At 38.2% G+C, this 14,754-nt stretch overlaps 2 protein-coding genes across 2 annotated transcripts in view; one reads left to right on the plus strand and one right to left on the minus strand.

The window, feature by feature from the left end:
* Nucleotides 1-14,754, plus strand: part of LOC119418514 (WD repeat-containing protein 26) — a 368,230-nt gene that overhangs the window by 181,799 nt on the left and 171,677 nt on the right. The window lies entirely within an intron of this gene.
* itsn2a (intersectin 2a) overlaps nt 1-14,754 on the minus strand; it is a 59,723-nt gene that overhangs the window by 31,853 nt on the left and 13,116 nt on the right. Inside the window, exons 3-16 of the mRNA XM_037685816.1 lie at nt 11,268-11,360; nt 11,060-11,123; nt 10,469-10,644; nt 9,266-9,487; nt 7,741-7,834; nt 3,522-3,664; nt 3,234-3,297; nt 1,959-2,096; nt 1,706-1,812; nt 1,358-1,620; nt 1,135-1,284; nt 920-1,060; nt 739-826; nt 527-666 (exon numbers count right to left, since the gene is read on the minus strand). Of these exons, the coding sequence (XP_037541744.1) occupies nt 527-666; nt 739-826; nt 920-1,060; nt 1,135-1,284; nt 1,358-1,620; nt 1,706-1,812; nt 1,959-2,096; nt 3,234-3,297; nt 3,522-3,664; nt 7,741-7,834; nt 9,266-9,487; nt 10,469-10,644; nt 11,060-11,123; nt 11,268-11,360 (1,883 nt within the window). The remainder of the gene's footprint in view (nt 1-526; nt 667-738; nt 827-919; nt 1,061-1,134; nt 1,285-1,357; nt 1,621-1,705; nt 1,813-1,958; nt 2,097-3,233; nt 3,298-3,521; nt 3,665-7,740; nt 7,835-9,265; nt 9,488-10,468; nt 10,645-11,059; nt 11,124-11,267; nt 11,361-14,754) is intronic.

Raw genomic sequence — 14,754 nt, forward strand, 5'->3', positions numbered from 1 at the left:
TTAAGAGACTGAGCTGAATACAGCTCCTCAGACTGAGGAAGTCTCTCGGATGACAGACGAAACGTTTCTACATTTTTTTGTTGATTTGCTTTGTTTTGTTTTTTTTGAATGTCCAGAGGACCAGATTTAACTTTTTTAGATTGTTTTATATTGGCACAAACAGCATACATAGGATGAAACATTTTTATATGTAATAGATTTTCAACATTTGTTGTGTTTGTTTTTATACAGTATAGATAATTATGGTTTGAAAACTGCCATTGAAAATGCTTTAAAGTGCTTAAATTTGTCTTTGGAGCAGGTATAAGACGAGACCATTGTAACTTTTTTCCAAGAGTAGTTTGTTAGTTCCCTGATACTGTATTAGATCTGATATAAAACATGAAATTAACCCTTTTCAAGCTAAAGAGGGTTTTCTAACATCTGTACATAACTTCAGAATTCTAAAACTGGTTCTGAATTCAGAGTATTAACTCATGAGTCACTCTAAGAGCACTTCATGTCGTGATCTGGTTGATCCACTGACCTTCAGATCTTTGTTGTATTGCTCCATTTGAGCAAGCTTGTCTGTTGTTTCTTTTTCCAGAATGCCGAGTTGATCCTTCAGCCTGCGGCAGTTCACGCTCTTCTCTGTCACGCTGCCCGTCAGGGAGGTCAGAGTCACGGCTACATAGCAAAGGGTCAGAGGTCAGAGACTTTTGAGCCAACCTGCAGATCGGTATGATCTTTGTTACTCACAGGGGAGTTTATTGAGGCTGATGTTTCGCAGCTTCTCAGTCAGACGCTGTTGTTCTGGAACAAGCTGAGAGAGCTTCCTCTGCCAGTCCTGTAGAGATCAAAGACATTAAAAAATCCTTCATCAGTATAAGTCAAATATAAAATACATGACAAAGTTACATTAAAAAATAACAGGTTTAACCTCGAATTCAAGCTGAAGTGTGTTAATCTCAGCAATGCGTGCGTCTCTCTTCTGATTGATGAGGTCGACCTCCGCTTTCTGAATCCGCCTCATGCTCTGAGCATCACGGAGGCGGTCTGAGATCTGCTTGTGCTTGTTGCCCTGAGAGACGAGAGAATTGAAATCAGCATTTTTAAAACTTGTTTCTACGTTTATCAGTGCTAGCACAGACTCACCACTGCCTCTAGCTCCAATTCCAGACTCTTCTTTTTGTCCCGAAGTCGAGAAATCTCCTCCTGCTCCTCCTCTTTCCTCCTTCCCAGCTCCTCTCTCCTTCTTCGCTCCCACTCTTCCCTCCTTTGACGTTCCATCTCCTGCTTTGCTGCCTGAAAGTACAAAGGCAGACGGTTATCAGAGACCACATTTTTGACATTTTTCATCTCATAACCTCTCACTCACCTCCTTCCTCTCCAGCTCCCTCTGTCTCTCCTCCTCCCTTTGTCTCTCCATCTCCCTCTGCCTCTCCAACCGCCTCTCCTCCTCCAGCCTTCTCCGGTTCTCCAGCTCCCTGGCCTCCCTTTCCCTATGCTCTTGAGCCTCCCGCTCCACCCGATCTCTCCTCTCCCGCTCCTTCCTCTGCTCCTCGGCCAGAGCCAGCCGTCTTTTCTCTAGCTCAGCGCTGCCTCTCGCAAAGTTTTCCTTTAGCTTGTCCTCATAGGACACTGAAAAGAGAAGAAAAGGGCAGGTATGACATCAATGGCAATGTTTTAAAACATAACTAAACTTGGGGGATGGATCAAGCCGTACCACTGCTCTTGTTCTTCTGTACAGGTTCTGCCTCGGTTGAGTCTATTAAACTGGGAGTCATGTAGGGTCCTGTTCCATTAACAAGCTCACAGGACTTTATTCCTCCTCTGGAATGAAAGAAAAAGACTGTTAGGAAGTTGTGTGTGTGTGTGTGTGTATATATATATATATATATATATATATATATATTTTATATATATATATATATATATCCTTTTTTTCTTTCATATTTGCACTCAGCTCTGCATGCTACCTGAGTGAGGGAGGTACCAGGTCCTGAGGCAACGTGAGAGGGAGAGGATGGCCCGTCTTAGCCATATCCACCAGGTGCATGGCCAGAATGAACTCGTCAGCACGAAGCTGACCATCCTTATCGACATCTGCCAGGCTCCTGTTTACAAATTATACAGTAACATAATGATGACAAGCTCAGAATATGAGAGCAGTATTTTTTTCTGCTTGGTCTCTTGGGGGGGACACTAAAGTTTAATGTTAAAAACAAAACAGAAAAATCGTAAAATGTGGCACTAAACACTTTTAAGACAGGGTTGAAGTTTGATCTGCTGGAGTTAGGCTTTTGAGGTCACAGAGGAGGTAGTCACAGAACTGAGTTGGTGAGTACATGTGAAGTGTTTAGGCTGATTCGTGCACATGTGAACAACAAAGGTGGCTTAAGGAGGGGCCTGTCTTTGCAGCAATAATCAGAGTGAAAAGGCCTACAGAGTACAGTACTCATATGATACACATGTAAGTAATCTCAAAGCATATTTCACAAAGCTAGCAAAAAGGAAGTAAAATGGGCCATACATTTTCAGATTCTGAAGTGACTCTGGCAGTATGAGGGTGTAGTAAGAAGTAGGATGAATGGTTTAATAAAATATTTTAAGCCTAGACTTACAGCCTAATTTGACCAGTCTGAATCACCATAATAATTTGTATGTATTGAGTATTTTTTTATTTTGAGAAAATGGAAAACTACAGCAAAAATTGCTTTAGTGTTATCAGTTAAATTACTCTATGACAGATAAGCTTACTGGCTCTTATTCATGGTGGTTTAAATAATATTAATGTTTTATTCATAAAGCCAGCAAATACAATTAACGAAGCTCCAAATCTCAGCTTTATCATGAAATGTACAGTTTGCACACACAAATAAGTTATGACAACAATTTCTTTGTTGTTGTGCCAAACAGGTTTTGCTGACAGGAGTTTTTCATTTAGGACTAAGATGTTGTGTTTCCAGCCTTGAGTCTTTATGATAAAACAAATTAATCCCCTGCATAATCCAGCATCATGATTTAGTGCACATCAAATGGGAGCTAAATTACTCCAGTTAGGTCTCCAATAGCCGTAGGTCTTGGACAATTCCTTTAATTTTGTTTTCATTGGCATGTAAAAGGTTTGTGCTGAATTAATAGAAAATAATTTCTTTACAATAACAACATAATAGACATTAAGAAGACTTTTAAAAGTATAAAGAGACAGGAATAACAGCAGAGGGACCATCACTATGTTAGGTTATACTTACCAGATGGTAGCAAGTTGAGTTTGGGTCAGGTTTGATGCAATCAGTGAGTTTCTGACCTGAGGTCCTGCAAAGTAAACATCACAGCCTCAGAAATAACAGCAGTGTCAATTTACGCCACATTTGAGATGGATGTGTGTGTGTGTCTGCAGATTTAGTTTAAATGGACTTTAGAGCTATCACGAGGACTTGAGAGCATGTATGGTACGCAAAGTGAAACCAACTAAGACTGAACACCCAAGTGGAGGGAGAAATTTTGTGTTTTTACAAGTGTGTGTGTGTTTGACTCACCTGACAAGTAGCCACTCATGAGTTTGTCGAGTGTGTTGAACTGCTGACGGTACTTCAGTCTCGAGGCCTGTGGAACGGCCCAATCACCTGCGCCCATCATCGGAGAGTTGCTGGTCAATGATGTGGTGGAGGAAGAATTAGAACTGTGGAAAACAGAGGAACGAGAGGGATGTTAATTTGTAACCTTAAAAGAACTGATACGATAATTTCACTTCCTTAGCTATGCTCTAACTCAAAGTGTTTTTTTAAGTGGGGTTTTGTGGAAAGGGTAGGAACAAGTAATCTCTCTTACTGTTACAGATGGCACTTTAGAATAGTTTTATTGTGACCAAAAGTTATTCTGACCACCTCGTTCAGGCTACCTATTAGCTATTATCTAGCCTGAGCTGGACCAAGATAATAATGGGTTGTCATTTTAAATTGACTCCAATTTCATTAGTTTTATAGTGGTTTATGTGAAGACCTCAAAAAAACTTTTACACCACCATCAGTTTTTAATTTCCTGGTTATTCCAGCAGTCATTCCTGCAGGAAACGCCCCAGTTAGCTTTAGCACAAGCTAGCTGGTTAGCTAGCACTAATTACGTAAACAGCTTGTGCATTTTTGTTTTTTTTTGTTTGTGCTACAGCTAGATATAGATTTATAAAATAGCATTAATGAATGGTTATAAAATTGTCGAGTTTGTTTTAAGTCTGCAGTAACCTACTTTGTCTTGGTCTAGCATTTAGCTCATCAATTTGATCAAAATTAAACAACCTCCTCAAATAAAGTTTAAATAACTATCTACAACAAGTACACCCTTTTCCAAAGATCTGAACTATGACTTTAGAATCACAAACCGCTCAAACTCAACCTTTTTCTCAGTTCTTATACAGCTCTAAAGCATATGTGTCAAACTCAAGGTCTGTGGGCCAAACGTGGCCCTTATGGACATCTTATCTGCCCCCCAAGATGATATGTTAAACATAAAATACTTTTATCACTTGAATTTTTTCGTTAATCTTTGACTATGATGTCAAAAGTGCAACAGAGAACGTCACATTCATCACTTGCTCTTGAGGACGCATATTTAATTGGATTTTCGATAAATGGTTCCTGCTTTTTGGATTCGGCTGGTTGCTGGTTTTATCAATCGATCAAGGAAGTCGTCAGCAGCAAATTTGGACGTGATCACGCTGCTTGCCTTTATGATGACTTGGTTCGTGCCTTGAGTACCCGGACTCAAATGCTTTGGGCAGAATGGATCATATCTTGGGGATTTTACTCAAGCACGTTCCTTCGGTGTGGCCATGTATTTTGGACATTTCGGAACTGAGTGGACCAACATAGACTCAAGGTAGATGTCATTAAGTTCTGCCTGTCCCCAAAACAACTGTGTGTTTATCTGAATTTGGCTCCCTTGGCTGGTCTTGAAGGCCATCTTATCTGAATTCGCCTGGAGAACATGTAATCTGACGCTCACCGCCCCCTCCCTGAGGAATTTCCAACTGATAACCAGATGAAACCAGCTGAATAAACTTTGTGTCATCATTTCAGGACTCTTGGATTCTCAGACGTTATTCTTGGCCATTCCTCGACATACCTCGAGAATGTTTATGGATCTCACCGGCGGACATTGGCTGATTATTCCATTCTTATCAGAACTCTTACAGTGACCTTGAGAGCATCTATGAACATGCTCACCGTTCTCGGCTCCCGCCTCTGCAGAATGTCTATGTCACTATGTGCTTGTTTGTGCGAGGTGTTTTTTTTAATATTAGAGTTTTTTTTTCCTCACACTAATCTAAAGCAGGAATATAATCTCAGGCTATACTAACCACTCATTTTGTTTTTATTATAAGCAAAGTCTCTACAAAAAAAAAGTCAGAGTACAAGATGTTCATTTGCAAACAAAACATTCTTCATTAGAGCCGGAAAAAAAACTTGTTTTGAAATTCTATAATAAAAAAAAAGGGTTTTAAAGAGAGATTTAAGGAATTAAAATGAGCTTCTTCCTCTGCCCTGGGCTCTTTCTGTTTGTGTTTATGTAAATTAAATGTTTTAGTTTATGCAGTAAAATTTATATCAAACTTGTTTAAGCACTGAAAGCATCCCAGCAACCTTCAAAAATAAGCATCACATGTACAGTATGGTGTCATTAACTTCACAGCAGAAGTGGATCAGCCTGTATTTTTCACCTAGCACTGAAATATTCCCACTGATGCCTGCCACCTACACCTGAGGTTATTCAGGCATCGTGTTGTTCTAAACAGTGGAATTAGATCCCTGTTCTACGCTTTTCTAAAACTGAACAAAATACAATGAGGAGTATCAAGGTTACTGAACACCCCAGAGAATCTGGCTCTTTTTGAAAAGATAAAAACACTTTCCAGCTCACTGATTTCTTCCATCTTTTGTCCTCAATGTGCCTCGCAACTGAAACAAAATGTAATACTGTACATACAAGTTGGCATTAAACATGTATATAAAACTAGGAATCAGTCCAGTCACAAACTCATATTTCTTCAATCTATAAAGCAAATATTCAGTAGTGGACAACAACATCAGCATTGTATGTGGTCACATTAATGTTATGAACATTCTGCATATAAATTAAACTTCCATTTCAGACTTATTTATATACTTATAGCTGTGCTGCTGCTGAGAGGATGGCTCTGCAGAGGGTGGTTAAAGCTGCACAGAAGACTGTGGGGAGCAGCCTTCCCACCACCTCGGATCTCTACACTTCTCGATGCAGGGAGAGGGCGCTCCGCATCATGAAGGACTCCACTCATACTGCACACAACCTGTTACAGCCCCTCCCCTCAAGCATGCGGCAGAGGAGCTTCTTGATCTGGGACCTGAGTCTGAATTTCATACCATAAACATGCAATTGTGAGCTGGTATGACAATAAAAATATCTTTGAATCCTCAAATCTTTATTTGGAATTTTCATTTAAAAAAGTTTTCTTCCCAATTAAAAGATTAAGATCTCTAATATTTAAGAACAAGAACCAATACATTTTATTGGTTTGCTTTCTTGCGTTGGTGTTCAAGTTCATCAACATAAAAAAATCTAACTGATTAAAAAGCACAAAAATATATTTTAGGCTATTTTTAAATGGTTCCAACACATTTTACTAATTATATCTTTTCTAAGCTAACTGATTACATTGCCATACAAATTTGTCAAAAACAGTGCTTAATGTCTGATATCCACAAACACGTATTCCTTTAAATAACACAAGGTCGTGACTCTTATTTTTCTCTTTATAATTTACTAACTGACCAATAATTGTGGTTGAAATTTTCTACAGGTAAAGTAGATGAGTAAACACCAAAGTTGAAAAAAATAATTGCCAGGTATTAAAAGCATAATAGCTTCAAGTATATAGATTTAGCATCTTAGTCATTCTAATGATGGAGCTACAAGCTACAAAGCAACACAATAAGCAGTATAATTCTGTATGTGAGTAACGTGAAAATCTGAGCAAATTTTAAAGGAATGTTAATAAATATTTGCTCAGGAATTATCTCCATTATCTCTGTGTAATGCTGAGATTGGATTCCAGTTCTCCTGTTTTTGTGACTCAGAACAAGCCCACTTCCTACTACTGTCAACAAGATGATCTGATTAAAAATGCCCTTCCTGCTCTCTCTTTATCTGGGTGTTTCATCTCTGCTTGTGGACGATAATCAACCATTCATACTGTACCAAAAAGCTGCCTCTTTATGAGCACTGAAGAAAGGCTTGACGGTATTTAAACAGTACTGATATCAAGATGTGTGCTGAATATGTGACTCATTTGAAAACAGTAAAACTTTAAACTCTTAGGTGGTTTGAAACTCATGTTGCAGCTTGATTTCACATTTACAGCTTCATCATCCAATAATGTAATGTGGGCTTCTGTTCATTTCCCTACCAGTTAGCAAAATATCTCTTAAAGTAATCATTAGATGTTAACTGATAAACTTTGAGTGAACCTTACCCGAACACAGTCAGATTAGCTGCCACAGCTAATCGCTTTGGTAAACACAAAAATGGCTGTAACTGTAAATTTCACATACACTTAGCTAGCATTTGCTACAAACTGAGACGTTTTCCCATCATATACTCCAAGTGCTACCAGATCACGTGAGATCTTTATTTAAAACTTTGACATGAAGCCAAGGCGACGAGTGACATGCCTTTGTTTAAGGAATGCTGCTTTTTAATTAAATTAGGCTTTTGTAGTCGTACCTGCTTGACCCCAGGTCCAGAAGAGAATTGGCCTTCGACATGCCCGTGGTTGGAGAGAAAGCCATAGGAGAGGAAAAGCCAGAGATAGGAAGGCCTGCGATTATGAATCAGAGAAAGTTTTTTTTAATAAGTTACAAAATTGTTTTAGGTGCCAAATGTAAACAGAGAGCCCATGTCATTTACTAAGGACAAACAGTAGACACTTTATGAACAGGGTTGCTCTTGAATGTACTGTATGTACAACCAATATTTTACGGTCACAGCTCATTAAGCTCCTGCACCAAAGTGACTGAAATCTGGTCTCAAACTTTCTGGTTTTCTCCAACACTACAATAAAGAGGAACGTGAAGAATACAAGCACACCAAATAACAGAAAAAATAAACAAATTTTGAAAAAAAAAAAAAAGTGAATACATTGACATTTAGGAGAGCAACATAAGGACAGTGCATCAGGACAGGAAGAGTAAGAAAACTATAAACAATGGAAGTTCTTGGAATTGTATTTTTAGAATATTTAGTATACTCAGGGCTGGCACTTTCCTAGAACAAGAGGAAACAGAGGTGATGTAAATATATAATTTCTGAACTATTTATCTATGCAATCGAAAAAGGTGCCGATTATTTGAATACTTGAATTCAGAACTAGCAATTGCAATGAAAAATGTGTAAATATTGGTTAACAAACATTGTAATTACTGTACTCAATGCAATTTTAGCTTCTATATCAACTCTCTATATTGTATCACTTAAAGGGATAGTTTTGTTTTAAGGGTATGAAACTAAAATGTTTGGGAACAACTGTTCTAGTTGATGGTCTGCATGCACATACACTATTAAACTTTGACGTTATGTAGTTCTTGGGGGTACATCACTATGGAGTAAATACCAACTACCCAGAACTGTTTGTCCCTTTATATGATGTCTTCCTTTATAAATATTCTAAACAACTTAAGTTTAACAGTGAGACAGTCAGAACCAAAATAAACCCAACATCGTTCCACCTATCCATTCCTAATCCATCCATCCATCCATCCATCCATCCATCCATTATCTTTACCCGCTTGTTCCATTTTGGGTCACGGGGGTCGCTGGTGCCCATGTCCAGCAATCACTGTGCGAGGGGCGGGGTACATCCTGGACGGGTCGCAAGTCCATCACAGGGCCACATAGAGACAAACGAGACAAACAACCATTCACTCTCTCACTCACACCTAGGGACAATTTAGAGTTACCAATCAGCCTAACATGCATGTTTTTGGACTGTGGGAGGAAACCGGAGTACCCGGAGAAAACCCACGCATGCACGGAGAGAACATGCAAACTCCACCCAGAAAGGCCCCTGGACCGGGGTTTGAACCAAGGACCTGCTCGCTGAGAGGCAGCAGCTCTACCAGTTGAGCCACCATGCTGCCCCATTTCTAATCATCAAGTTTAAATGATTTAGTACAGATTCATTTTTTAGTACCGGGTATTTAACTTGATTCATCCTAGAACAAGATCAGAACAGTTCTACGGCTGAACCAACCTGCGTTGTTGGGAACAAGTGATGGGGTGAAGAGGTTGATGGTGCCGTTGGTTAGCCCAGATTTTCCGAGTGAGGTAATCAATGGCAGGGTCATTGGCATTGGCACCAGGGGTTGTACAGAGGGTAAATGGAGGTTAGCTGGTATGGGTGTTAGAATGGGCATGGTGGACATAGTTGGCATGGATGACAAACCAACTGATAGATTTGGCATAGATCCCATTCCTACACAAACGAAAGAGACAGGTAAACATGGGGAGATGGTAAACCTTTTGAGTAGGTAGACAACATGAGGTTACGTTTAAAAAAATGGGTTACACTATTTCTAATTCTGTTAGTTTACATTAACAAGTAAAGTGTATATTAGGGACGTGCTACTCCAAACTGAGGATATTATGATACGCATCTAGATATACTGCCAACCCGATTCATTGGGGATACATGAACATCAACAAATTGGGACAATACAACTTTTAATTGTGATACAATGCAATTCAATATGAGTTGTGATTTAGTTCTAAGATTCAACGTATGACAATACAACAAAACAAAGAAAATATAATTTCAGTTATTAAAACTAATGATTTGTAACCTAATAATAACCCATGGCCACTTACAAAAATGTCTTTGTTTTAAAATTACAATACGATTTCATAAAACCTGACTTGAATAATAGAGAATGCACAAAAATGAGACTTTGTGCACAATCAAGAATGCAGCAGATGTGTTTAACACTCTTTAAGTGAGTCAATAGAGAGTAGCACAATGCATACTTTACATTATATTTCACATTAAAACATAAGTTAACTCCTTTGTTCAGGAATATTAGTCACACTACATGATCAGGGTGAAGCACACTTTCAGAGTGTTTGTTGCTGTTTAAACCTGTGCTGCTGCAGTTCTCCTGAACTACACATGCCACTAATGAGTGAACACAGTGATTGAGTGTCATGGATTAACCACATATCTAGATTTATTACAAAAACCGCATAGGTACACAGTTTGTCTACCCAGCTAGTCAAATTTTGCGTCTATGAATCGGTACAAGTCAGTTATTTCATATTCCAAGTGTATATCATTTAGCAAAAACAGTAAAAAAAAATACTCCTAAATATATTGTTTGATTTAGAAAAAATATAGTACATTAAAAAAACAACTGATAAATTGACAAGTGTAATAATTTTTAGACAAGAGAATTATTTTTACCGAATCGTGCTGATGAAGGGATGCTTGTATTATTATTGGAAGTAGGAGTTTGCTTCATGATGACTGGCAAGGCGGAGGGCAGATTTTGCCCCTGAAGCCTAAGTTTAATTAGCTTCATAGCGATTGAAAACTCCAATCTATCCATCTTCCCATCATAGTCCATGTCAGCTAAGTTCCTACAGGAGAGGAGAGAAGAAAACTGGTTTGTACACTGATGTATGGGCAGCAAAACCTACATTCCTGGTGCTTTTTTTCTCAGTATCAAGACAATAGAAAGTGCAAGATACACAAGGGACAAAGCTCTGGTGGGATAGAATTCCAGCGACATTTTTTCACACAAAAAACCAACACAGACACACACACGCACTGTTCCAATTACAGTATACACACACACTTTCTGCCCCCTCTTACACACATAGCTTATTAGGTGTGGCAGGCTGTGAAGGAAATGAGCACTCCACAGGAAACTGAAAACAGGCTGATGTACTAAACTGATTAACCAAACACAAAGCTTTGGACCTACTGACCCACTTGACACAAGTTCACAAGACATTTAGAAGATAAAGAGATTTTAAAATTAATTTTATTTACCAAATCTCAGCCAAGACTGAAGGCGGCAAGCCAGACTGGAGGAAGAACTTTCTTGCTTGTTCTCCTGTGGAAAAACAACAATCAGAGCTTCAGAGAGATGGGAGTCGGCTGGTGCACCAATTAGCCATAACATTATGACCATTATGAGGTCAGAATTTGTAATGCAATGACTTATTGGTACATTTAGTTTGTTGTGACAGCAGCCTACCTGAGACGTAGCCAAGAACTGGGGAGAGGTTGTCAAACTGTTTGTCATGTTTCCCTCTCTCCTCTGGCGTGATGGCCCAAACACTGGCACTGCCTGGATAATAAACCAAGAAATAATCAGAACTAAAATCCAGAATTAATGCCAGTCAAAGGCTTTATACTATATATGCCATGTAATGTGAAAATGTAACCTTCAGTGTCACCTCCAGTGCTGATGAATGTGGCAATCTAGTCATAATTTCATTTTAAAGTTATAAGAACAATGAGTTTATGCCCTACTAACAAGAGATAATAAGGAATAATAATAATAATGCATGAAACAATTTTATGGCTGTAGAAAAAAGTGTTTGAAAAATTTTTTGTAAAATTCCTTTCATATCAATAATGCAATTTTTCCCAGTAAATTGTTACAAGACATGTTGTGTTACTGACTTCACCTGTCAGTAGTCATTATGTTAGGACCATTCAGTTTCTTTAGTTTGTTTGCTGTGACTACAGCCTACCTGAGACATAGCCAAGGACAGCAATAATATTCAAATCCAAGTTATCATGCCTTTTTGGCACACCAAAACAAAGTACGCCTTTGCAGCTTTTTATCATTGGTTTCATCTAAATCTACAAATCTGGACCACGAGAACAAACAAAAAAACAACAACTGATTTTCCTTCAACATGGATGAAATAATTGGACGCATTTAGGGGAAAACTACCAACTCAGAAGAAGAAGAAAAAAAAACATGATCTCTTATTTAGATCTTGTAATAAAGAATGGTTTAAATTGATAAATGTGTGGACAAACGTTTGAAAAATGAGACCACAATAAATCTCACAACCAAAACAAGATATTTATTTTAAACATTAAAATCTATTGGTTAGGTAAGGAAGTTCACAAACACCCATTACAACTTTCATATGTAACAAAGTACTTGATACTTGATAGGGCCTTGAAAATTACATGCATTTTGCTCCTAAAATGCTTTTTTATTAATCAAAATCAAGAATTCAACAGTAGCTTGGCAGATCATTCAACTATAAGATTTCCACATTTATTGAGTTTAGCAGTCCTGCTGACTGCTCAAACCTAACTAAATATTTTAAATTAGCTGCCATTTATACAGTAGCTGTTGAAAGGTACAAATATCCCAAATTTAAATTAGCAAGTTAACTAAACAAACAAAAAAACTAAATAAAATATGACTAAGTAAAACTCTGAGTCAGTCAAGATAATTGTAGTAGAGCCTTCTCAAATCAATTAGAGACAAGTGATAGACGAAAAGCCGACTAAGAGGAGAAAAGCTGATGAGTTTGAGTCTTTCTGGGTAAATCCTGTTCCATCCATCAACACACAAACTCAAATCAAGTTTCCTGTAGTCAGAAAAAGCACTTTTAAACAGAAACTACAAAACTAAATTAATCTAAATTCATCCATTTCAAAACAAGATCTTCCTCTCAGATTGAACCTCGGTAGATCGGAACCTGAATATGATTAATTTATGAAACTGTCCACTCAGCTCCTTCTCACACAGTATTTTAAGATAAGTTTGGTGTTGAATAAAATATGAAGCCAGACAGTGTGTGAAAAGAATACAACTGAGTTCTCAGACGGCGACACAAAACAGCTCAAAGACGAGAAGATAAACAAACGTAAATAATCGTAAATACTTGGAACAATTTAAATACAACACATTTTAGAGAAACCTCAAAGTATTTTTGTTGCTAAGTGTGTAAGCTAAAGGCATAAGTAAACTGGAACATCAACAAAAAAATCCCTCTTATGATCATTTTTAGCTCATTTCAAGATCAGTTCATCCTATTCTGCCTGACAGACGGCTTCTCTGATGCCAAAATATGTTACCATGGTAACCACAGAGAGCAAACAAAATGTGGATTTCTCCCAATAATCCGAGTGACATAATTAAATGCAGGCTTTCTGATGTGTTTGCATGTTCCCACCGTGCATGCACTGGTTTTTCACACATTCATACATTCAGTATTACACGCTGCCTCCTTACATGTCAAACTTTAAGACACAGACCTGCTGGCGCTCCGAGTACAAGATGGGGATGACTCAGCCACATTTTAGCTCAATATTTGTAAAACTGACTGAAAATGTTTATTTGCTAAGGTAGATTAACTGTTGTAGACACCTTGAATCAGGTACATTATTTTGCAAACTACTCCTGCGTATTTTGTGCTAAATAATCATACATGCATCAAAACGGTCAGTTGACTTTTTGTTTTTTCTAAAAGCTTTTTTTAGGTTTGAGCAACTTTTTGAGCAACTTTTGCTATGTTTTTGTGAATTTTAGCTTTAGACACAGCTTTGCTCATTTTAGGCCCTGTTCAGTTTGTTTTAAGTTTAACAATTCAGTTTCAGCTTCTTTTTAAATGCACTCAGCATTCAAGCTGAATTTTATCAGGAAATGGAAATATATATTAATTTGTTTTTGAGATTCATTGAAGTCCACCCTGCAGTCCTTGAGACATTTTGCTAATAGACGAACAAACACAGATACATGATCGCCTGCCTTCCCATGCAGACATACGATAATAAACTTATTATCTGTGAAGAAAACCTTTAGTAGAAAAACAGATTATCTGGCTAGACAAACAAATTCTATTTTAGATTAATAAGTGTAAAATCAGGAGAGGTACATTCAGATATTCTTTGCAGCCATGCATCTTTAAGGATATGTCATCCAGGCTGTGATTTATTCTGCAGGAAATACCACCCTGCCCATGGCAGAACTTCCACCACAGCACTAACCCAAACAATCCACTCGACCGCACACAGACTTGCTTCACATCTTTTACTGAGGAATGTAATGACACAATCAACTACTGAGCTTAAGTAACATTTATGAATTGCAAAATATAGTTGGGCAACTGTGAAAAAGGGTTGCATTTTTATTTTGTGAAAGACAGGTCTTGACACTACCCGCTGTTTGTTAGCAAACTGGCTGTGGCTGAACTGTTTTTACCATGCGAACAACCACAGCAACACCTGTCCAGGTGTGTACTTTCTGCCCCAATAAAGCTGCAGTTAGCAGCTCACAGTGCCAAACCTACTCTGACACACTGTCAGCAAAAAGCTGCTGTAAAAATGAGAAGGTAATTAATCTCACAAGATCATGTAAGTATTGCACAATATCTCATTGGCTCTGTCAGCCCTCTCATTTAGAGCTACTGTCAGTGAGAGGGGAGGTGATGTTCAGCAGAGTGCAACTGGGACATGTAGCCAGCACGGCCACATAACCGCCTGTCAGTTAATGCAGGGAATGCATCAGTAAGGGCTGATGCTCTGTGAATAAGTGGGGCACTGCAAAGCTTCTTACATGGAAATTGCAGAATTTATAGGCTTGACATTTGTCCTGCTGGAGACATATGGCCACCCAATATGAGAGCAGATAAAAATGTGCCACATTTCTGCATTAGAACAATATAAAATCCAGCACTGAAGAGACTTATAGATGCAAGATTTGATTTAGG

Source organism: Nematolebias whitei, chromosome 12 (genome assembly GCF_014905685.2).
Source record: "Nematolebias whitei isolate Nwh7 chromosome 12, NemWhi1, whole genome shotgun sequence".
Classification (NCBI taxonomy): domain Eukaryota; kingdom Metazoa; phylum Chordata; class Actinopteri; order Cyprinodontiformes; family Rivulidae; genus Nematolebias; species Nematolebias whitei.